Here is a 25,352-nt window from a genome sequence, read left to right on the forward strand (position 1 = left end):
TTCTCAGGCTAGGGCTCAAATTGGAGCTGCAGCTGCTGGCCTACACCACAGGCACAGTGACTCGGGGATCCAAGTCACGTCAGCTACTTACACCACAGCTCATGGCAACACCAGATCCTTAACCCACTTAGCAAGGCCAGGGATTGAACCTGCGTCTTCATGGATGCTAGTCAGATTCATTTCATTGAGCCACAACGAGCAGTCCCCAGAGATAAAAATTTGAGAACCATCAGAGTAGAGGCAGCGGGTGAAGCCACGACACTGGATGAAACGCATCAGTGTTCCCTAAAGAGGACTTTAAGTGATCTTTTACCTGTTCTTAACATTTCATCTTTTTAAAAAGCGATAATACCAGAGATTCCAGTTGCAGGGCAGGCCTTCGTCATCCACCACCCACTTTCCCAGGAAAAAGGCAGTCTGCAGTTCAGGGTGAGATCTGCTCTTTGCAGAAGCCAGCTGCAAACTTCGATGCAGACGCCAATGTGCAGACCCTGCCCAAGAGTACAGTTACCCTCCACCCCACTTCCCCCACCTTGACATAAAACAGAAGACAGCTTATTATTTTACCATAATAAAAATGTGTTTATTAATGATCAGCAAAAAAATCGCAACTTTAGCAAACTACAGGCCAATCCAGAGAACAGAGCAGAGGAAATTCTTTCATAGGGTGAAGGGGAGCTGGGCGTGGCTGGCTGTTAGAATCAGAGCCCATTGGAGGGAGCCGAGCATGGGAAGTGTAGCGGCTTCCCATTGGCTGGCTGGGTTGTCGCCGGACCCAGAGACAGCCTACCTAGCCTGCTGGGAAGTAAGGTGGCGACCTCCTTCCTGCATGGTCTCCAGTGTTGGGGGAACGGTTGGGGCTTCCCACTCCACCTTAAGTGAGGTTTTAATTTATTAATTTTCCCACTCCCCACGCTGAGGCAGACCAGCAACCTTCTCAGCTACACAGCCCCCTCCCCCACCTCCCCGCGCGACCATGCCGACCACGCTCCTGAAGGAGGCTCCAATCCCCAAGTCCTCCTGCCGCCGGGCGGCACCAGCCTTCCTTACAGACAGCTTCTAGCTTGTCCACTCGGGTTGCCCAGAGTAGGCTAGCATGTGAGCGTGTCCTGGTCGGATGTGCCGGGGCTCGCATTGGCTGACCAGGCGGGGGGGCGTGGCCGAGACCTGTGACAGGCGGTCTGGGGGCAAGGCTTGGAAGTGTAGCTAGCGGGTTTGGAAGTGCGACGGGTGGTCTCCGGGCGTGGCCAGGGCTTGGAGGCCTGACTAGGAGGTATAGGTCGCAGGCTTGGGGCGTGGTCAGGGGCTTGGCGGGGGGGCCCAGGGACTGTGAGGTGTAACGAGCAGGTTTGGGGACGTAGCCTAGAGGTGTGGCGGGCGGTTTGGGGCGTGGCTTGCGGGGGCTAGGGCGCAGCACTCTTTGACCTTAGCCTCTCTCTGTCGGTGTTGTCTTGGGAGGCTGTGGTGGCTGGAGCGTCCATTAAATCTGGGATCTTTTTTAAAGGTAAACGTGCCCCAAGGATGTCGCGATGTGGGCTGGATACTGGATCGAGCCCTACCAGAGCTATGCCGGTGGGTGTAACTGACTCGGTCTTCACCAGGACAGGCGGGCGCTATTATAACGCTGAGGGGGAGCTGCCTTCGTGGCTCAGTGGTTAAGGAACACGACTAGGAGCAATGAGGATGCGGGTTGGATCCCTGGCCTCAGTGGGTTAGGGATCTGGTGTCGCTGTGAGCTGTGGTGTAGGTCGCACACGCAACTGGGATCCAGCGTGGCTGTGGCTGTGGCTTAGGGCTGCTGCTCCTATTTCATTCCTAGCCTTGGGACCCCAGTATGCCACACTGGATTCGTGCGGCCCTAAAAGAAAAGAGAAGAAAATGCTGAGGCCCGCAGGGCACCAGCTTAAGGAATTTAATAAAGAAGATCCAACGTTGTTATTTATACCTGCCTTGTCGGAGAGAAAACTTATGGCAGCTTCAGAGATTCTAATCGAGTCTAAAGGTCATTTTGGACAGGTACTTCTTTTTCTTCTAAGCTCCAGACAGTGGCAGATTAAGCTTTAAATAGATAAGATTCTGGTACCCACATCAGATTTTATAGTTTATAGTTTACTCCCTTTCAGGAATCCAGTTTTTTAAATCTTGGCTTTCTTTTCTTTAATGTTTAGCAAGCCCTGACCATTTCTTAGGAGAGTACTGTTTGCTGAGACACATTGTGACAGTGTTGGTTCTAAATTATATTGGGTTTGTTGATACCTGGTAATTGGGGAAAATGCACATAAAGGCTGCAAACAGTGCAGAGCTACCAAGTGTCCTCAAGGATAGGCCCTTTGGCATATCTTAGTCTTTTAGGTCCTCTTATCTAGTCATGAGTGAATAGATGTCTCCCAGCAAATTCAGAAAATCAGGCCCAAGATGATAAGAAAGCAGAAGAGCTAACCAACGTCTCACCGACCCATCCTAAAGGAGAATTCTTTTTTCCAGGCTGTTTTCTGAGCCTCTGGAGCAGAATCTGGGCGGGAGCTAAGGAGGAGAGAGAACAAACGTGATTTTCATACTCATGGAGAGGGCAGGGAACTACTCTAGTAGGTGGGGTGAGGATTGAATTTGAAAGGACTGGAGAGAAAGGACTGGCCAGCTGGTGCCAATTTGATGCAAGCGTTGGCATGTTGAGGACATGAGGGGATTTTGGATTCACCTGAAATATTGAGAGGACATATGAATTTAAGAAATTTTGCTGTGTTGTATGGATTCAATCTCCCAATCTTTGGTATGGTTTGTTTCTAGACACTTGGGAAAGTATCTAAGTTGCTGTTCAGATGAAAACATTAGTAACTCATTCATTGAAGGCCAGGGCCACCATGAACTTCATGTAGGAGGAGAGTTTCAGAGAGAAGTGCAGCCTGGCAGAACAGGGTCAACCCAGAGCCCAGCTCCTCGCTTCCTGCTTTGTCCTCTTTCCTGCCCTCTCCCCATCTTGGTTGGATATTTCTCTCTGTCCCAGGAACTAAAACATATTTTTATTGGTTGCATTGGTTTTTATGTTGGTTTTATGTTGCCTTAGACAAAAAGTAGGTGCCTAATAATATACCTACTTTGTGGTGAGTTCCTTTGTTGCCAGAATGTCCCTATCTGAACTATTATGTTAATACTGTCCATCCAAGGACACCTGCCAGAGGCATGTCCACTTAGCTCTTTTTGCAGAAATTAGGGGAAGAGAAGGAAATGTGACTTTAGGGTACAGCTGTAAAACACTACCTGTTATTTTCACTTCAGTTTCATCAAGAACCCAGGAAGGCTGGCAGACCTTTATCAGCTGCAGAGCTGTGTCTTTCAACCCTACCAGTGCCCCTGGGCACAGGGATCAGCAGCAAATAGGGCTCATGCTCCGTCTCAAGAAGTTTATGGCAAGTCCCACTTTCTCTGTCATGCTTCTTTGCTGGACTCCTGGCTGTGAGTGGAGATGGTCAGAGCTCTCTCAGTCACTTAGATGATCTTGAATCTTTTCCACATACAAGTGACAGTAATGGTGTGACAGATGTGTGTTATTGCTCTTTAACCAATGTTAAAGTAGTCAGGAATTGAGCCTCCTCTGTTAAAAATAAACTGAAATATTATCCTTTTTTTTTTTTTTTTTTTGGCCTTACCTGTGGCATGCAGAAGTTCCCAGGCCAGGGACTGAATCTGCAGTGACAACACCAGATCCTTATCCTGCTGTGCAACAAGAGAACTAAAATCTGCTATTAATGAATTTCTTTTCATCTTTTACTCAAAGTCCAAAAAGCAAATGTAAGTTGTTTTTTAGCCAATTATGTTCTGAGCTTTGAACACATTTGTTGCTGAATTCTCATACAGAGAGACTGGACACTGAGACTTTTTTCCAGGAAGCAGCATTTATTCATGCTGGCACTGGCTCAGTGGATTCATATCCAAAGGCTGAGCCCTGAACCCAGCAGGGCCTTGCCTTATATACCTCTGCTAGTTTCCCTTTTACATTTTGGTCCCTTTGTTCCCCTTATTCACATTCTGTAAATTCTGATTGGATGGTCCATGTTACATAGTTGCACATGTGCACATGTGCGATATTGATTATGTCATGCTGCCACAGATTTGCATGGGCACACAGATGCTGGTTGTGCCATGCTGCCTTCCCATTGTCCTGGGAGAACCCCTATCACATTCCCCACTTTGATGCTCACAACATCATCACATGTGTGGCCTCCCCCCACCCCTACCATGGCCTCAGTGAGGCTGGAGACAGACCTTATAACTAGGAGAGCTAGACAGGGGAGGATCAGGCAGCCTCCCAAGATCAGGAGCATAATACCTACAGGATTTTGAACCCCCCCACCACCACTCCCCCGCCAAAGGTTGAAAACCATCCCCGAATAGCTCTGCAGGGTTCCAGTCTTTCCAAGTTTGTATGGGGACATGAGCCATTTTTCTGATGTTTGTAGCTATGTTTGCCATTGCCTTGCCATTATCATCTATCTGGAGGCAACAGTAAGATTAATTAAATTTTTCACATACCCCTCCTTCTTTTGGTAATAGGTAATCCAAGGCTAGGCGGTTCTGGTAAATAGCTGCTGGCATTTGCTGTTGTTGTTTTGCCATGAATTCTAAGGTTGTGGGTGTTTGGTTAGTAATAATTTCCAGTACCACCTCTAACCCAATGATCTGATTAAGCATATATATATAGGGGTTTGGTAGCCCCAGCTCCCACCTTGTGCCCAAGTGGCTGGACCATATGTCTCGATAATCCTCTGGGGTGGGCATTTATTTTCTCTCTATTTTTGTTGTCCCCCATCTCAGGGATCCTTCTTGCTCTAATCTTTAAGTTCTGATAAAGGGGAACCCCTAATTCCTCTACTTCCTGATTAGGCAGGAGGAAAAATCTAGGTTGGATTATTCCTATGGAGCAGCTCACTTTCCTTTGAGCAGTGAGTTGCATATATGCTCTTATCCAAAACAGCCCATCAGGTGCCCTCCAGTGTTCAGGGTCACTAAGAGTGAGGTTTTCCCAATGTTGACTAATTTCAGGTATGCCTTGGAATGGATTGGCCCCTTCCTTAGTATGTATAGTACAGTTGACTATGGCTTGATAGGGAGAGGATTGGCACTGGGAGGTATTAACTGTGGAGGCCAGGGCCCAGTGCCAGGAAGGAGTGTTTGGCCACCACTCAAAGCTGGTAGAGTTCTAAGACAGCTTTCTTTTGTGTGGACTTTCTCCTACCCATTGTATGTAATTGGGTCCTGTTCTACCAATGCATTCCTCTCCAAACACCTCTGAGGTCAAGACCCAACTTTGGGGCCAGTTGTTTTCCCTCTCTGTTATGGAAAGATTCCACTGAAGTAGATGAAGTGCGTTTATGCTGGTTCCCTTCCAAGGCCATTCTTCACTCATAAGGGCCCCTCCACAAACCCAACAGTTAATGACTTTGAACTCGTGGGCAATCCTTTCAGCCAGATCAATGAAAAGGTTTTTTCTTAAGGTGGGGAAGTTCAGGTCTGGACCCAGGTCCTTCCGAAGTTAGTCATAGACTGGGCTAGGTCCTGATTGTGGAGGTGTCTTAGGCCTTGGATCTGCTTGTTGCTTTGTCCTTTGTATAGTTTCTTTGACTAGCTGGGCTCGGACATGATCCTGAACTCCCCCTCCATTGGATATGCCTCAATGTCCACTATATGCCCAGTAGGCCCAAGTTCCTGTTCCCCTTCTCTTTGGTCCCTGGCAGGTGTGCCCCTCTAGGTATTTTGTTTTTATCCATCCCATCCAGTACCTTTTACCATTATACATGCAAAGGGTGGGGGTGGTAGTCAATAACAAGCAGCTGGCTGATAGGTATAGGAGGTGAAGGACAATCCAACCTTTCCTTGATACCAGATCCTTTCCATACCTTTATCACAGGGGTGGAATTTAAGTGTACAAAAGGGGCCCAGGTTAGGAGCAACCAATAAGAACAAAACACCCTCCCCACAAGAGGAAAGAGAATGCTAGCAGAACCCTTTTGCCACAGTTCCATTTGGCTAGAGCAGTCTCTGCCAACCCTATGGCAAAGATTAGGGCAAGGATCACAATAACAGGTAAAAGGGGGGTGGCAGGGCATCCCAGTAAGAAAACCGAAATGGGAAACAAAAGCAGTCTATTTATCCCATCTGCTAGCCGATTCTTCACACTTTTCTGCCATGTGTAGATTAGTCAGCTTCCAGGGTGACTAAAGCAGGGCTGTCTACCTCACAGTCTCTGGAGCTGCAGCTTGCTTCTTTTGGATGATCAGTTTGCATGGTATCGAGGCATCGGGGGTTGCAGGATTTAAGGTTCTTACTATCTCCAGGTGAATGCATGGATTTTCACATAACAGTTCCCTGATATTTGACCATCTGGGCATTAGTTAGCCAGTATTGTCCCTTACATTGCATTAATGTCAGTACTGAGTGTGGCACTCAGACCATGAATTCTGACACTAAGAGAGCTGTGGCTACAACTGCCTGTAGGGAGGGTGGCCATCCTTGGGCAATGGAGTCAAGTCGCTTGGAAAGGTATGCTACTGGATGATTCCATGACCCCAACATTTGAGTTAGGACCCCCACTGTGACACCAGTGCATTCATGCATGTACAAGAACAAGGTCTTGGAGATGTCTGGGAGTCCCAGGCCAGGTGCACTGGTGAGGGCCTTCTTGATCTCTTCAAAGGCCTTTTGTTGTACACATTCCCACAACAGAGATTCCCATTCTATCCCCTTTATGGCCTCATAAAGGGGCTTTGCCAAAATGGAGAAGTTGGGTATCCAGATTCTACAGAAACCTATGGCCCCAAGAAATTCCCGAACCTGGCATCAGGTGGACGGAACCAGGATCGAGCAGAGAGCCTGCTTTCTCTCTGGGCTGAGTTGATGTTGTCCTTGGGATAGGTGAAAGCCAAGGTATTTGACTTTTTCTTGACAGATTTGGGCCTTTTTCTTTGAAACCTTGTAGCCAGCCTCCCATAGGAGGGTGAGGAGCAGACGTGTCCCTTCAATACAATTTTCCTGGGCTTGTCTGACCAGTAGTAAGTCATCCACATATTAAAGCAGTGTACAGCCATACTGGTCTGCTGGGAAGGCTTTTAAGTCAGAGGCCAATGTGGTGCCGAAGATAGCTGTAGAATTCTTGAATCCTTGAGACAGTCTAGTCCAGGTCAGCTGGCCCTTGTCACCATTTTCCGGGTTTTCCCATTGGAAGGCGAAGATTGGTTGGCTTGGAGGGGCCAGACAGATGCAGAAGAAGGCATCTTGAGCTGACGGCTTTACAGGTCCAGACATGTAAAGAAGGCAGCTTTGGTGGAGATTTGGCCCAGGAGAGTATAGGAGTTAGGGACGACTAGGTATAGGGTAACGGTGGCTTGGTTTACTGCTTGCAGTTCCTGGACTGGCTGGTAGTCATCTGTTCCTGGTTTTTGAACTGGCAGGAGAGGCGAATTCCAAGATGATTTGCAGGGTTGGAGGATTCCATACTTTAGAAGTCTCTCCAGATGTTTCTGGATCCCTATTCTCTGCAGGGAATGAAATGTTGTTGGCAGGCGGGTTCGACCCCTGGTTTTAGTTCTACTATTACTGGGGGTGTGTTTCTGGCCAGTCCCAGGGGGTTGTCCTCAGCTCATACTCCAGGTAGGGAGCTCAGATCTTTGCCGTGGCCTCTCTATAAGACTGTAGAGGTGCCATTCTTCTCCTCGGAGGCCCATAAGGGTCATGATCTTTGCCCTCAGCTTCTCTAGGGTCAGGGCCATTTGGCCATGAGAGTTGAAAGTTATCTGGGCCTGTAGCTTTTCTAACAGGTCTCAGCCCATTAAGCCCACAGGACAGTTGGGGAGGTACAGAAATTCATGTATGACTTCATGTCTCCCCAAAGTGCATCATCTAGGCAGCAGGAGGGGGCGCTGTGTTCAGTGGCCTGTGGCCACTATGATGGTGGCTTTCTCTGCAATAGTGGGCCCACAGGCTGAGTTACCACTGAGTGTTCTGCCCCAGTATCTGCCATGAAGTCAATGGCCCAGCCCCCTACATTCATTTGGACCCATAGGCTCTTGGGGGCCTAGCAAAATAGAGCCCGGTCAGTCCTAGTCCTCCTCATAGTCTCCCATAATGGCCAGCCCTACAAAATCACTTTTGGGGGCCCCAGTGCGGCTGCTGGGCTGGCTGATATTGGCCCTGGACCACCTGGTCTCTTCCCCTCTGCTTGGGGCCCAATTGGGAATCATCTGACAATTGGAGGCACTCATTTTTTCCAATGGCCTTCCTGGTGACAGTAGGCACATTGGTTCTGTCCCAGCTTTGGCCCTGGGTGAGATGGTCCTCCTCATGGCTCCCCTTTCTGGCCTCGGTCTTGGCTTTGTGGAGCACCTTCCATTTGCTTCACCAAAGCAGAGGCCAGTAAGCTCACCTTTTTTTTTTTTGCATTTTTTTGTTTTCAGCCTTTAGTGCCACCTGGTCACGGTTGACAAACACTTTGGTTACTATCTTCAGCAACTGACTAGCACTCATTCCTGCAAAGCCCTCTAACTTCTGGAGCTTGCATTGGATGTCCCCTTGTGCCTGGCTCACAAAGGCTGCATTGACCATCCACTGGTTTTCAGCTGCTTCTGGGTCAAAGGGGGTATAGAGGTGGAATGCCTTGCATAGTCTCTCATAGAATTGGCTTGGGCTTTCATCAGGCCTCTGGAGTACCTCTGAGGTTTTGCTCATGTTCATGGCCCTTTCCCACCTTGTTTCATGCCATTTAGGAGAGCCTCATGGTCACGTGCAAGTTGTGGAAGTCCCCCTTAAACATTAGGGTCCCACCGGGGGTCTTCCCCTGGGAAATGGTCTCGGGCATAAGCCTGGGCATCTAGTGTTTGTGCCGGGGTGTTTTCCTCTAGCCATTTTAGAGCTGCCTGAGTAATTCGGCGCTGTTCTTCAGTGTTAAACAGAGTCAGGAGAAGCTGACGGCAATCAGTTCAGGTGGGCTTGTGAGTTTGAATGATGGACTGCATTAGCTCAATCATAGCTTGAGGCTTCTCTGTGTAAGAGGGGATATGATTTTTCCAGCTTAGGAGATCACTGGTGGTGAAGGGTTGGTACACAAAAACACGTTGGCCTCCTTGAATTTGGCTTTCTTGAGAAAATAGACAGGCTCTCTGGTCTCTCTCAATGGCATCTGCAGGGGCTCCTGGCACTGTGGTGAAGAGGGGCTGCCCCAGCCGGCCTGACTTTCTGGGCACCTTCCTGACCGGAGTATACAGAGTTAACCTTGGAGGCTCAGGAGAGGCAGTGACTGGTGGCATCATGGGTGAGTCAGGGGAGGGGGTGCTCTCAGGGGAGGCAGTAGCCTCTGGCATGGCCCTGGCTGCTGGAAGTACAAGTGGGAGTGGAGAGTACAATGGGGCATATGGAGGGGGGGGTTGCTTCTGGTTCCTGGTTGTTTTCAGGTTCTGGTTGGCATTTTGAAGAAGCCATCATCATTCAACTTTCCTCTAAACAGGCCTTCACCCAGGGCGGTTGTGAAAGGACCAGGTCTTGCCAACTGTTTATATAAGAAAATTGGTCTGGGTGGCCAGGGTCCCCTACCATAACGCCAAACACTCTACTGATTATCTCTTTGTCAAGGGAGCCCTCGGAGGGCTAGCCCACCCCCAAATGACGGCCAATCAATTTCACAGAACTTCCGGAGTTTTCCTGGGGTCAACTTAATACCGTAATCTCCTGAATATCCCTTCTTGAAATTTTTTATCATACATTCTAACAGGGTATGTTTACTCTGTTTTCCACCCATTTCCTCCCCCTAAAAGATGACAGTCACACACAAGAAGGGAAAGGGAAGCAGTAAACAATTGCTTCATCTGTCTCCAGCCATTTTCCAGGGGGAGATATTTCAGGTGCCGCTTAGCATTGATGGGACTGTATAAACCCCAACGTCAGGATCTCTCCAAAGTGGGCCACCATAAGCCGTGTGAGGATCACCACAGAACTGCAGATCAGGACTCAGCACTCGCTTTGGCCCTTGGTCGAGTTGGAACTCTCCTGTCATCAGTCTTATTCACTCACATTCACAGAATGTCTCCAGCCCGCTACCCAGTACCTTAGAGTCTCGGTTTTGTCTCTTGTGAGACCACTTGGGCAACTCCAGGAGGTGATCAGGCTCCCCTTCTACCTCTTAGGCACAGGCTTACAAACCAAACCCAGGTTCCTGGGCCTCACCAGGTGCCATTGTGCTCCCAGGTTCCACACCCTGGCGTGCCCAGAGGGCTAGTCCCCTACGCAATAATTGGTCCACTGGCGCCAGGGAGGTCACCTCTCCCGGTGCCTCAGGGGTCGCTCCCCAGTGACAAAGGAGCTGAAATCACAGTCTCAGAGTCCCGAATGAGCCCCCAAGAAATGCTGCAGGATTCTTGTACAGAGAGACAGGACACCAGAGGCTTATTTCCAGGAAGCAGAGTTTATTCATGCTGGCACTGGCTCAGCAGATTCACATCCAAAGGCTAAACCCGGAACCCAGCAGGGCATTGCCTTGTATACCTCTGCTAGTTTCCCCTTTACATTTTGGTCCCTTTTTCCTCCTTCTAAGGTAACATACATTCTGTAAATTCTTATTGGATCGTCCATGTTACATAGTTGCAAATGCACACACAGATACTGATTATGTCACGCTGCCACAGAATTAGACATGGGCGCACAGATGCTGGTCATGCCATGCTGCCTTCCCTTTGTCCTGGGAGGGCCCCTACCACACATTCTAAATGTTTTTAGATAAGTTTGTGACCAAAAGATAAAATGTATTCAATAGCCTCAACTCTTGAAAGCAACTGGTTTTCTTTTGGAGCAAAGCTATGAAATGTCCAAAATACCTTTTTTTTTTTTGTCTTTTGTCTTTTTTGTTGTTGTTGTTGTTGTTGTTGTTGCTATTTCTTGGGCCGCTCCGCGGCATATGGAGGTTCCCAGGCAAGGGGTTGAATCGGAGCTGTAGCCACTGGCCTACGCCAGAGCCACAGCAAGGCGGGATCCGAGCCGCGTCTGCAACCTAGACCACAGCTCACGGCAACGCCAGATCGTTAACCCACTGAGCAAGGGCAGGGACCGAACCCGCAACCTCATGGTTCCTAGTCGGATTCGTTAACCACTGCGCCACGACGGGAACTCCCAAAATACCTTATTTTTAATTAGGAAGAAGGAACATAAAACACTATTAACTCATTTGACAGACAATAACAAATATCTTTTACTCTCACAGTAAAAAATAGTTTCATTAGTTATTAATTGCTAAACACATAACAAATTATCCTAAATTTTAGTGGCTACAAAAACCAAACATCTATTATCCTCTAGGTGTTGAGGTCAGGAATCTAGGAGTGGCTTACCTGGGTGGTTGTGGAAACTTTAATCAATGCGTTGGCCAGGGCTAAGGTCATCTCAAGTCTCCCTGGGCTGTTGGCTGGCCCCTTAAGTTCCACTTCTTGCTCACTTGGGCCTTGGCATAGGACTGCCTCACAGCAGGGCCTGACCTCCCCCTGGAGAGAGAGCATCGCCCTCCCATCACTTCTGCTGCATTCTCTTCACTAGAAGCATGCTGGGGTTGGGTGGGGGAGTTACACAAAGATGTGATTACCAGGAGGGGTCATCAGAGGGGGTCTCAGAGGCTGCCAGCAGAGCCGAAGGGCAGAAATAAAGACCCAGGTAAGGGGAAGGAAGTGGGCATGGTGGACACTTGGGTGTCTTCAGAGCTCCAGGCCTGTGGCCTTTCAGGTTTCACAGGCATTTATCCAGGAAATAAAATGAATTCCAATCTTGTCGTAAATTAGAAAATCTAAAGAGAAGTAGGAGAGCATATGGGTTATTTTCTAGAAGACTCTCTTCTTTGTCAGCAGAAATTGTATTTGTCTTTGTGCAGGCCATGGGCGATCAGGAACTACCTGGAGTTTTGGTGTCTGGATTTGAAGGACCATATAGCATATGTGAAGATCATGTTGGAGTTCTGCAGAAACACTTTAATCTCATTACTATGCAAGAGTTTTTGGAAAATAAAACACACTTTGGTCCGAAGATCCAAGCAATATACCTCTGGGCTGGAAAGCCACACATCAACCAGGAGCTCCTGCAGAGCCTGCCCTCCTTGCGGGTCATCGCCAGCTCAGGGGTAGGGCTGGACCACCTGGACCTGAAGCTCATTGACAGCTTTGGTGTGAAGGTGGCCAACACACCCCATGCTGTTGCCAACCCCACAGCAGACCTGGGGATGGCCTTGCTGTTGGCCGTAGCTCGGAGAGTTGTGGAAGGTAAACTGCCAGGATATGCTGGTTTTCCAAAGCTCAGATGGCAGATATTGAACCTCACACAGGATAAAGTATTATCTTCTGGCCCATCCAGGACTTTGTCACCCTGGGGATTGGAGCCATACCCTACTCACTGCTAAGCTCAGCAAGGGACCCTTTCAGCACCTCTGTGGAAAAGCCCTTGGGGTAATTCATTGGCCATCAGTATGCTGGCCTGGGGTGAAGGCTACAGTGAGTAGGCAGCCTCTCCCCACTCCACAAACTGGTCTGTGGGAGTGTCCCTGGGAGAGACAGTGCAGCAGTTGAGCACTTCATCGTCATCCTGATGGTGCTCTGGGAAGAAGGCTCCAGAAAAGAGAAGGGAGGGACCAGGCTGGTTCTGTTTCTGGCTGCTGGTTCACATGTGCGCATGCATGTGCCAGGCATGCATGCACACACGGACACATAGTCCCATGCACAAACATGTACATAGACATACATGCTCACAGTCACACACACTGACACGTGCAAACATGTGCACAGTCACACAGTACACATACATGCACACACCAAAACCAAATTTTAACCAGAAATTCTCCCTTAATGTGAAAGAAATTGCTATTTTAAAGCATTCTGCCAGGAATGAAGAAACTGCCATCATTTCTTTCATTCTTCCCCCACAGAAACATTTTGCTGTCGGATAGAAATGTGGGAGCCCAGGATCCACCTCAGGCTTCCTTTAACCTTGTCACTCTGTCAGCAGGTCCATTGAGGGTTGTCTGGGTTCTGTGTGTGGTGCCATCCACACTGCTCACTCTGTCCCTTGTTATTGTAGGTCATCAGCTGGCTATTTCACCACATACGGAGAATTTTTCTGCAAATTGGTTGGGTGAAGAAGTGACGGGGGCCACTCTGGGAATTATCGGCATGGGCAGCATTGGCTATAAAATTGCTCAGAGGGCCAGAGCATTTGAAATGAAGATTCTCTATCACAATAGAAAACGCAGGTAAAATTTAGAAAATGGACTTGAAATTAACTAAGCAGAATTTACTACCATTGCTGCCTTACATACGGCTTGGATATATTATTTCTCCACTTTTCATATGGTTCCTCTATTCTTTCTCTCCAAAAGGTAGGATTGATGGTCAAGAAAGTGATCGTGGTATTTTTACGCTTACCTAGAAATGTGGCTATGACTTCTCTTCGTTGAAAAAAATTTCTCCAGAGTGAAGAGAGATTTTGGCTCACCGACAGTTGTGCTGTTTGTGTGTGTGTGTGTGTGAAGTGATTGCTGATCATGGAGGATGCTGTCCACACTTTAACACACAGCACCCTGAGATGTATGCTCCCTGTCCCGCTACAATACTCGGTCTGAGATCCTCTTCTGCAGACACCATCAGCAGTGTTCAGTCCAACACCCAGTCTCCAGAACAACCCACAAACCTGCCCATTTGCTCTCACTTCATCGATGCCATCTGCTACTGGCTCAGGCCCTGTCCTTTCTCCCCTGAAATACACATCCCCTAAGAGGCTGCTTTCTTGCTCTGGAACTTGTAGCCCCCTCTGCACACTAGCCAGATGATGGTGAGGCCACAACCTTTCAGTGGCTTCTGTTGCCCTGGAATAGATCTGTGCCCATGGAGTCACGATGAGCTGGGAGACTTCCTATCAGGACTGTCCCCTTTTCAGTCACCGCATTGGCACAGTGCACAGTGGAGACATGTGGGGGAGCTGTAACAATTCATTGGGATGAGGGCAGACACAGGCCAGGGATCTTCCAGCATAAGGTATGTGATGTGGTCAGGTCCTTCCTCTTTGCTGCTCCAGGCTGTCCTGGTCCTGCTAAGAGGTGTCAGGAGAGAATTCCTACAGTGTTGTGTTCCGTGTTTGTAGGGCAGAAGTGTCTACTAGGAACACTGTAATCTCCTGGAGCTTGAAATTGCTGCTGAATAATCAGCTGTATGGGGCAGAAGTTAATATTGGACCCCAAAGTTCACAGTCTTGCCTGCACCAGACCCTTGCATCCTCTCTGTTGAACAGGCAGCACTCCAAGGCCCTCTCCTCTTTTGTTTTTTCCTGAAAATTTGATGTGTTTGCCCGTGGTTAGCAATACTGACATCCCTGAAAAGCATGCCTGCCATGCCATTCACCTTGTAGCAGACTCTAGGTGTTCAAAGATGAAGAAGAGGAAGCTCCTGACCCCCAAGGGGCTTTCAGTCTGATGTAAAATTCCACAGACACTGAGGGCTCACCTTAGAGGACCCAGAGGTGCCCACAGGGTTTCCATGGGTGAACCTTGGCCTCAGAGTCCAGCCAACTCTGGACCCACTTGGGGTCTGGCGCAGTGGAGGCACCCCTCAAAAACTTCTTCTTAGGGCATCTTGATGAAATTCTAACTGGAGAATGTATTTCTAATTTTTCTTTGTTGTTCCCTTCATAGGAGCTTGGAGGAGGAGGAAGCTGTTGGGGCCACTTACTGTGAGAGGCTGGATGACTTGCTTCAGCAATCGGACTTTGTGATGTTAGCAGTGAACCTGACACCCCAGTCCCAAGGGCTGATTGGGAGGAGGGAGCTAAGTTTGATGAAGCCCACTGCCACTCTCATCAACGTGGGCAGAGGTAGCTGTTCCACTGATATTTGGGCTGGAAAGTTGTGCAGGAGGAAGCTCCTGGCTATTCTCTCAGCATTTTTTTTTTTTTTTTTTTTGGCTGCACCTGTGGCATATGGAAGTTCCTGGGCCAGGGGCTGAATCTGAGCCGCAGCTGTGCAACACCAGATCCTTAACCTACTGCACCAGGCCAGGGATTGAACCTGTGCCAGCACAGGGACAATGCCAAATCTTTAACCTGCTGTACCACAGCAGGAACTCCAGTTTGGTTATTTGATATTTACATAGAGCTTTGTGTATGTGTATACAGGAGTCAGTAGGCCCTGTGCCATACCCATATTTTGTGGTGGGTTGATGTGGCATTTATAAGGACGAGAGGGAGTTCCCTGGTGGTCTAATGGTTAGAATTTGGTGCTTCCACCAGTGTGGCCTGGGTTCAATCCCTGGTCTGGGAACTAAGATCCCATATCAATCACTGCATGCTGCAGCCAAAAAAAAAGAAAGAAGGGAGCCATAGTCCTTGATACTGGCAGGTGATGGCACACCTGAAGATCAGTGCGGACATCAAACACGCAGGTGGCGTGCCTTTGGGGGTTGGGGGCCAGAGTGCTATCAGCCAGGGTTCTTGGCCTCCTTAACCAATAAAAATTGACAAGAGGCCAGATGGGAAATTCAGGCCAGGCTTTGCTGGGACTTGTGCTAGCATGAGGGAGTGCAAACATCACAGGTTCCCTGGCTCGCTCCCTGGGGGGAGGGGGGAGGGCAAGCTAGTCCCTTAAATGGGGTGAGGATAGCAGTGGGTCCAGGGCTCAGGCTGGAGGGGTGGCTTGGGTGGTCTGGCCACCCTCTTGCTGCTGCTGTGTGCAGGATGCACATGCAGGATCCTGCTGTTGCTCCTGACCCCTCAGAAGTGGCAGTTGAGATTTTGGTCTTTCTGTATCTTGTTTGTAATTTGCTCCAACTGGGCCTGCACTTATTTTTATTCCCTTCTAGTTTCTTTGTATTTTGTTGTTGGAGATGTTTTTCCAGGTGTAAGCACTGCAGCAAAGGGCCCCCAGGTCCCAGATTTCAGCCCCTCTCAGGAGGACATGTGAAACCTGGCACTGCTGACAGTTACCTGTCTCATCCATAAAACAAGGACAATGGTGATTGCCATGAAACTGATCAGGGCCAAACTAGTATGCTGGAAGAGTCTCTGAAAACTAAGACCCTATAGATGAGCAGCAAGGAGCAATGTGTTATGTGCTTTTGGTAAGGTCAGAGGCCACTGACAAAGTAAAGATTCTAGAAAAACACCCCAAGAAAGGACTCGGGACTAGGTTTCTCCCCAGCAGCATGGGCAGGCTGGGTGTTGTGAATTGACCAGCTGGGGCAGCTCAGCTCACCAGTGGGAAGGGGGGTTCCTTGCAGGTCTCCACTGGCAAGAGAGGATTTCCTTCTTAGCTGCTGCTTCTTTTCATGCCCTGCTGTCTTTTGTTTGAAATGCAGTTATGGGTCATGTTTGTGGTAGTTTGGGTTTTGTTGTTTTGTTTCTTGTTTGTGTTTGTTTGCTTTTTAGGGCTGCACCTGTGGCATATGGAGGTTCCCAGGCTAGAGGCTGAGTCAGAGCTGCAGCTGCCAACCTATATCACAGCAAGGCCGGATCCGAGCCATGTCTGCTACCTACACCACAGTTTACGGTAACACTGGATCCTTAACTCACTGAGTGAGGCCAAGGATCGAACCCGCATCCTCATGGATACTAGTTGGATTCATAACCCACTGAGGCACAACGGGAATCCCACATTTTGGGTTTTTAATTTTTTTTTTTTTTGTCTTTTTGCCATTTCTTGGGCCTATGGAGGTTCCCAGGCTAGGGGTCTAATCGGAGCTGTAGCCACTGGCCTATGCCAGAGCCACAGCAACATGGGATCCGAGCCACGTCTGCAACCTACACCTCAGCTCATGGCAACACTGGATCCTTAACCCACTGAGCAAGGCCAGAGATTGAACACACAACTTCATGGTTCCTAGTTGGATTCATTAACCACTGAGCCACAATGGGAACTCCATATTTTGGGTTTTTAATGTGTATATAAATCTATTTGGGAGCTCCCACTGTGGCACAACAGGATTGGCAGCTTCTTGGGAGCCCTGGGATACGGGTTCAATTCCTGGCCCAGCACAGCGGGTTAAGGATCCAGTGTTGCTGCAGCTGTAGCTGAGTTCGAGGCTGTGGCTTGGATCTGACCCCTGTCCTGGGAGCTCCATATGCCACAGGGCAGTCCCAAAAACCCTATTATCCAGGGCTGTTTCTCAGCTAGGACCCTGTGGTGGTTTTGGGATGTGGTACGGTAAAGTGAGAGGGCCCAGGCTCAGGGTCAACAGAGCTGGGCTTGGATCTCAGTTGATGACTTAGAAGCATGTGACTTTGGCTGAGCATGTAACCGCTGCGCTTTGCCTATAAAATGTGTATTGACTTTTGCTGGGTAAGTGGAGGATTCAGTGAGAATGCATCAGTGAAAAGCTTAGTGGACTTTCTGGCATGTGGCAGGCTCTCAGTGTTCAAGAACAGATCAGCAGAATGAAATTCACGTGCCAAGCTCTTTGTGCTCTTTGCCTTGCTCTTTGATAAGATCAAGGTGTGTTTAATACAGCTAATGTGACCCAATTGTACTGTCCAAGTGTGGGGCCTACAGAGGAGGTGTCTCATCCACCCAGGTCTGTTAGTTGATCAAGATGCCCTGGTGGAAGCCCTTCAGACTGGAGTCATTAAAGCTGCGGCACTGGATGTGACATACCCAGAGCCCCTGCCCAGGTAAGGAAGTGGACGGGATCTATGGTTCTCTTAATACAGGTGGGGGCAATCCTCAGGCAACCGCTGCTTTTGGCTTTTGCAGCCATGTTGAGACACATGTAATCATGCAGAGTCTTGGCCTTGGAAGGGCCTGAGCAGGCCCTTAGTGACTTGTCCAGTTCTGCAGTGGGTCAGGCCTCTGCATGGACAGGGTGCTCAGGGCACATGGGCCTCAGACACCAAGGATGGAGACTGCACAGGAGAGGCTTTCTCATATAGAGCCAAATATTTGCCCTCTGGAGCATCAAAGACTAACTTTGATTATTCTCATTTATAGACCATCATGTAGTTATAGACAACCACTATATTTCATCCTAGTCTTTTTTTGAGGTTGAATATCTTCATAGCCTTCAATCGTAGCCTAAATGCTGTCATTTCCAGATACCTTGTCATTATTACTGTCTTCTAGCACTTTAGATTTTATAGTCCTTTGAAATTGTGCTGCTGAGAATTGCACACAGTACTCACATTGTGGCCTAAGTAAAGAAATTACACAAAGGTTGGGTTAGCAGCACATTTCCTAAAAGCATCACTGCGTCTTAGATCATTTAGGGTTTTTTTGTTTGTTTGTTTTGTTTTATTTTAAATGATTGCACCTGCGGCATGTGGAAGTTTCCCTGGCCAGGGGTCAAATTAGAGCTGCAGCTGAGGCCTATGGCACAGCCATGGCAACACCAGATCTGAGCCAAATCTTCGACCTACACCACAGCTTATGGCAATGCCAGATTCTTAACCCACTGAGCAAGGCCAGGGATCAAACCCCTATCTTCACAGAGACAATGTCAGGTCCTTAACCTGAGTTATAATGGGAACTCATTAAGTGTCTTTTGTTTGCTTTTTTTTTTCCTTTTTTGGCTGCCCTGCAGCATATGGAGTTCCTGGGCTAGGAGTCAGATCTAAGCCACAGCCACAGCAACAGCAACATCGGATATTTAGTGAGCTAAAATTGAAATTGTTATTCCCTAAATTGATTTTTAAGTGTGTGTGTGGAATTTTACATTTGTTTGTATTTAATTTCATTTGCTTGTGTGTTTTGACCCAGTGATACAGCTTGTTGAGACTAGAGTCTTAAATCTGTCATTTATTTTGAAACTTGATACTATCATTCATTAAACTAGCTTTTCCTAACTTTGATTTCTAGCCAGTAAGCAAATTACCATCAGCTTAATATTTGACCTTATAATCAAATTTAATATCTGAGTTTATCAAGACTGACCAGAACTCACACTTCTGAGAAAAACAATTTATTTGGAACAGTTTCTCAAAATGTGGTCTGGTGACCCTTTCAGGGAATCTGTGATATCAAATTATTTTTTTCTTTTTAAATATTTAATTGGTTATTTAATAATTCATGAATCAGGCAGCATCCTATCTAGCAGGTAGAGTGGAACTTCCAAGTTAGAACTGCTTTCATGGAGTTCCTATTGTTGCTCAGTGGTAATGAACCTAACTAGTATCCATGAGGACGCAGGATCGATACTTGGCCTTGCTCAGTGGTTAAGGATCCCAGGTTGCTGTGGCCGTGATGTAGGTCTCAGATGTGGCTTAAATCTCACATTGCTGTGGCTGTGGTGTAGGCCAGCAGCTGCAGCTCCAATTTGACCCCTAGCCTGGGAACCTCTATGTGCCACTGGTGCGGCCATAAAAAAAACCAAAAAAACAGAAAAACCCTGCTTCCCTAATACTGTAAGATGTTATCTATTTGCACCATGTGTTCTCCCAAGGGTACAGTGACATTTTCTGGACACTTAAGTACATGTGATCATATCACTCTGACAACAAATTAAATGTGTGCCTCTGTATTGTTGCTTACATTTTTTTCAGTTTTAATTTATATACAATAAATGTTAACAGACATAACCTCATTAACAAATGTTCTTTGAGATTCCCAGTTTTTTTTGGTCATGCTCATGGCATGCAGAAGTTCCAAGGCCAGGGATCGAACTTGAGCCACAAAAGTGACAATGCTGAGTCCTTCACTGCTAGGGCTCCAGAGAACTCCAAGAATGACCATTTTATTTATATTTTTATTTTATTTTATTTTTTTTCTTTTTCAGCACTGCACCTGAGGCACATGGAAGTTTCCAGGCTACAGGTCGAATCAGAGCTGCAGCTGCTGGCCTACACCACAGCCACAGCAATATGGGACCTGCGACCTATACCACAGCTATGGCAATACTGAGCAAGGCCGAAGATTAAACCTGCAACCTCACGTATACTAATAGGGTTCATTACCGCTGAGCCACAACAGGAACTCCCAAGAATGACCATTTTAGACAGTTGCCAGCTTACTCAGAAACCTAGAATCACCCCTGTTGCCTTGCCTACTAAAAGGAGTTTTACAAGTCACAGGGCAAACACCAGGGTTATAAGCCAAAATTTAGTTTATCCTAATAGGTGATGCATTCCCAGTGTCCCTTGTGAAATCATTTTTGTGGCCAAGAGCTTTAACACTTATTTTACAAATAGCTTAATATTTAGATACCCATATTAATTTCTCATCTATATTATTTTTGGTGTCTGAGTTTTCATCTTTTTTTTCCCATCCTTTTTTAGGGCTGTACCCGAGGCATATGGAAGTTCCCAAGCTAGGGGTTGGATCGAGGCTACCACTGCCAGCCTACACCACAGCCACAGCAATGCTAGATCCAAGCCACATCTGTGACCTACACCAAAGTTCACAGCAATGCTGGCCTTGCTTAACCCACTGAGCAAGGCCAGGGATTGAACCTGTGTCCTCATGGATGCTAGTCAGCTTCATTTCTGCTGAGCCACAACAGGAACTTGCTCATCTTGGTTTTTTAGGGAGACATTTTGATGCTGCTTATTGTGAAAAAAATAATTTTAAAAGTAGGAAATCTGGGTTTATTTATTTATTTATTTATTTAATCTTTTCTAGGGCTGCATCTGCAGCATATGGGAGTTCTCAGGATAGGGGTTGAATTGGAGCTGCAGCTGCTGGCCACAGCCACCACCACAGCAACTCGGGATCTGATCTGTGTCTGTGACCTACACCACAGCTCACAGCAACGCCAGATCCAAAACCCACTGCACGAGGCCAGGGATGGAACCCTCATCCTCATGGATATTAGTCAGGTTCGTTACTGCTGAGTCATGACAGGAACTCCTTTATTTCCTATTTTTTAATGATTTGATCACACCTGCAGCGTGCAGAAGTTTCCAAGCCAGGAACTGAACTCGTGCCATAGCAGTAACCAGAGCAACAGCAGTGACAATGCCGGATCATGAACCTTCTGAGCCACCAGAGAACACCAAATTATTTTAAAAAGAAAAAATTCAGGGAGTTCCCGTCATGGCGCAGCAGAAACGAATCTGACTAGGAACCATGAGGTTGCAGGTTCAACCCATGGCCACTCTCAGTGGGTTGAGGATCTGGTGTTGCAGTGAGCTGTGGTATAAGTCACAGACTCGGCTCAGATACTGCGTTGCTCTACCTGTGGCATAGGCCAGCAGTTGTAGCTCCGATTTGACCCCTAGTCTGGGAACTTACACATGCCCTAAAAAAGCAAAAAAAGAAAAAGAAAAAAAAGAAAAAATTCATTTGTCAATAGTGCCAGGAGTCCCCAAGATCAGCTTCAGGCTTAATGATCTACTAGACTCACAGAACTCAGAAAAACTTTTATACTCACAATTATAGTTGATTACAGTGAAAGGATATAGTTAAAAACCAACCAAGGCAGAAAATTTATAGGGTGAAGTCCCGGAGAACCAGACTTGAACTTGCAGTTGTCCTCCCAGGGCTGTGTGTGGACAGTACTTACTACTTCCAAAAGTGACATGAGACACGTACATATTTCCAACCAGGACGCTCACCCAAGCCTTGGTATGGAGGGGTCTGTCATGTAGGCATGGAGTGCCCACACACCTGACCTTGGCTTCTTAGGCTCCAGCCCCTGCAGAGGTCACACTGATACAGATTGGCCCAGAGGTCCAGGCAAACAAAAATAGGCATTCACACAAATGACATCACCAGCATAAACTATCTGGCTTTGCTCAAGGCCCCAAGTGTAAGAAGACACTCTGATTAGGCAGTACCTCTCATGGGTTCACAGCTTATCTCCCAGAGGTGAGTCCTATCTATGAAATGTGCAAAGTTCAAGAACTCCTGTCTGTTGAATTAATTCTTCACTACACAGGGCTACCCCCTGGCCCTTGGCCTAGGCTGTCCAATAGCAAAATGATCGTATTTATTGGAGCATCGACATTTATTATACAGTATTTATATGACAGATACAGCACTAGTGTCAGTATGACTATGCCTAACATTTGGAGGGGAGAGTGGGGCAGGGCTCTATTTAAAGAAACAAGTAACCCATTGTATGTCTGTACTAGTTTGGTGACTTGTTCCCCCCAGCCCCTGATCTACCACAATTTGTACCTTATGAGGAGCTGGTATAGCACTATTTAGTATATAAATTAGCTGAGATTTAGCTAAATCCGGTTTTTCCTTAGGCCAATCATTTCCCATTGATCAACATGAGTACTATCATATGACTTGACATGAGGTACTTAAATCGTACCAACAATGCCAGTGTTACACCATATTGCAATATGGTCATGGTATAATGCAGTTTCACTACATAAAAAATCAATAAGAATTACAGAGGTATTTGTCATGCCTTCCCCACAGAAGTGTCTCTTCCCTCTACACTGGATCTTGTAATGGGCAGGTACTGGTACAGTTGGCCATGATTCAGTTCTTTCTGGATTCTAAGTCAGTTGGGACAAAGCCAGTCACTTTGTCTCAGTTCACATCCTTGTACTGAGACTGTTTTCTATTATGTGCTATTAAGCAGTAGGGCCCACGTTCTTATGGAAAGCATGAGTGTTTTTCAGGATAATTCCCATCCTACTAACTTAACTGTACCATAGGATTACTTACTTCAATCAGTTCTGGAGGTAAGGGCAGTTGTAGCGCATTGATATAAATTACAGATGCCCCCAGAGAACTTCTATAGCTTTGGGGGGATCTATAAGATTCCCAAAGGTGTGCCTCCTGAGCCTCAGTAGCTAGGATGGGGGATCCTTGTCACATGGCCACTTTGTCCTCTGTATTAAAATGGTCAGGAGGCCCTACTGGGCCAGGTGACAGCACTTTCCTAATACTGGGTTCTAGTATTATCCATTATTATGTTTGAGCCTCCCTGACCCACTTCACTAAAATCTCATTATCTTTCCAGGCTAACTCCCAACCTTTGCCTTCTTCCCAGAAGAGAGCTCCCTCTAACCTGCTAATTCTAGTTAATAAATCTCTTCCTTCTGAATGCCACTCCCATTAAAGGCACATTCAGCTTGTCCCACGCTGCCTAGATCAGTATCTGTCTCCCCAAGGTCCTTTCTTGTGTGTGGGTCAGTGTCATTTAATCCACCTTGCATGTTGTGCCATTGTGTACTAGTGGCCAGTTAGGATGTGTGTTTTACATCCAGAAATATGGGTCACCTGTACCAGGGTTAGAAAAGCAGTGGTCATATCTGGGAGTTAGGTAGAGTCTTCCCCATCTCAGGGTGGAGAGTGAAACCAGAATGTGAAGTTAAGGAGATGAAATGACTCAGGATAGTTTACCTCAATGAATCTGTTTTTCAGAGATCATCCTTTGTTAGAGTTGAAGAACGTCACTCTGACACCTCACATTGGAAGTGCAACCCATCAAGCAAGACGACAGATGATGGAAAATTTGGTTGAAAGCATCCTGGCTTCTCTCAGTGGCCTTCCTATTCCTAATGAAGTGCTACTTAAATGATTTCTGTGGGTTGGAAATTCAGTGGGATGATAACATGACAGATTTAATGGCGGGAAAATAAGTATTTTGTGCACTTTATGTTGCAGTTCATTATATAGATTGGATTAATACTACTTACATGGAAAACTTAAAGAATAGTAATAATAGTTACCACTTGTTGACAGTTTGCTAAATTCATTCCTTCCATTCTCACTTCATCTTCAAGGAAGCTGTATGAGGAAGTTCTGTTATCATTTATAATGAAACAGCAGAGAGGATTACTTGCCTAATTTCCAAAAACCTGCACTAGGTCTGTGGATTGCTTGGTGAGCTATGTTGCTTTCAATCCTGATAAATTTTGATTGTTTATTGGATTACATAGTCCCTCTGATACTCTATCACTATTCATTTGTTTTTATTTTTATCTTTTTAGGGGCACACCTGCAGCATATGGAAGTTCCCAGGCTAGGGGGTCTAATTGGAGATACACAACAACTCAGGATCCGAGCCACCTCTGCAGCCTACACCACAGCTCATGGCAATGTTGGATCCTTAACCCACTGAGTGCAGGGATTGAACCCACATGCTCATGGATACAAATCAGGCTCATTACCACTGAGTCACAGTGGGAACTTCCTCATTTGTCTTTTTTTAAAAAAAGAATTACTGAGCACTTTCTATGTGCCAAGTCCTGTTCTAAGTGCTAGCGTTACTAATCAGGGTTCTTGGCCTCCTTAATCAATGGAAATTGATAAAAGGCTAGATGAGAAATTCAGGCACAGCTTTATTGGGATTTGTGCTAACACTTGCTAGCTCCCTGAGGGGAGGGGGTTGGGTGAGCTGGTCTCTTATATGGGGTGAGGGTAGGTGGGAGTCCAGGGGTCAGGCTGGAGGAGTGGCTTGGGTAGTTGGCCTTGGGTGGTCTGTTCTTGGTGGTGCTGTGTGCAGGATGCATGCCCAGGATTCTGCTTTTACTCCCAGTCCTTCAGAAGTGGCAGTTGAGATTTTGGTCTTTCTGTTTTTTTTTTCATAATATGTCCCAACTGGGCCTGCATGCAATTACTTTTATTCTATAGTTTCTTTGTATTTTGTTGCTGGAGATGTTTGTCCAAATGCAGGCACTACAGCAAGGGGGCTCCAGTTCTCCATTCTAGTCTGTCTCACCTAGGCTGCTGTAGGAAAGAAAGCCCTTGCCTCAAGGGGTTTCCTTATTAGTAAAGAAGAGGAAGAGGTAGTTCTGTGAGGCAGTGGCAAGCATGGTGAAACAAGCAGGGAAAGAGTGCCTGGTATGGAATTATCAGGAATGATCAAGAGGGTCTGAGGTGAATGTACCTCCTTTCTGGAGTGGTTTGGAAGCTCTTATCTTTCTCCAGGTAGACTGGTGAGTAGATATTGCACAACATGAGCAAAAGAATTGGTAGCAAATCCACTCTTGGGCACATATCTGGACAAAACATTCCTTGAAAAAGACATGCACCTGTACACTGCAGCACTGATCACAATAGCCAAGACATGGAGACAACCTAAATGTCCATCCACAGATGAATGGATAGAAGATGCAGTTTATATACACAATGGACTAATACTCAGCCATAAAAAACAAAATGCCACTTGCAGCAACATGGATGGAACTGGAAACTCTCATACTAAGTGAAGTAAGTCAGAAAGAGAAAGACAGGAGTTCCTGTCGTGGCACAGTGGTTAATGAACCCGACTAGGAACCATGAGGTTGCGGGTTCAATCCCTGGCCTTGCTCAGTGGATTAAGGATCCGGCATTGCTGTGAGCTGTGGTGTAGGTCACAGACGCAGTTCAGATCTCACATTGCTGTGGCTGTGGTGTAGGCCGGCCTCTACAGCTCTGATTAGACCCCTAGCCTGGGACCCTCCATATGCTGCGGTGCACCCCT

General features: G+C 47.1%; 1 protein-coding gene across 9 annotated transcripts; it reads left to right on the forward strand.

Annotated features, from left to right (window-relative positions):
* On the forward strand, positions 713–23,837 carry LOC100157017 (glyoxylate/hydroxypyruvate reductase B). Of its 9 annotated transcripts, XM_005660566.3 has the most exons (8): positions 1,217–1,273; positions 1,505–1,572; positions 9,176–9,301; positions 11,897–12,281; positions 13,093–13,264; positions 14,699–14,877; positions 17,568–17,664; positions 23,309–23,837. In XM_005660566.3, the coding sequence occupies exons 4-8, from the start codon at positions 11,900–11,902 to the stop codon at positions 23,463–23,465; spliced, it is 987 nt and encodes a 328-aa protein (XP_005660623.1). In that variant the 5' UTR covers positions 1,217–1,273; positions 1,505–1,572; positions 9,176–9,301; positions 11,897–11,899; the 3' UTR covers positions 23,466–23,837. The 9 variants fall into 9 exon arrangements, with proteins under 9 accessions (XP_001924750.5, XP_005660620.1, XP_005660622.1 ...); XM_001924715.6 differs by lacking the exons at positions 1,217–1,273; positions 9,176–9,301 and adding an exon at positions 713–878; XM_005660563.3 differs by lacking the exon at positions 9,176–9,301 and having other exon boundaries at positions 1,153–1,273.

This window comes from Sus scrofa, chromosome 6, assembly GCF_000003025.6.
Source record: "Sus scrofa isolate TJ Tabasco breed Duroc chromosome 6, Sscrofa11.1, whole genome shotgun sequence".
In the NCBI taxonomy this organism is placed as follows: Eukaryota; Metazoa; Chordata; class Mammalia; order Artiodactyla; family Suidae; genus Sus; species Sus scrofa.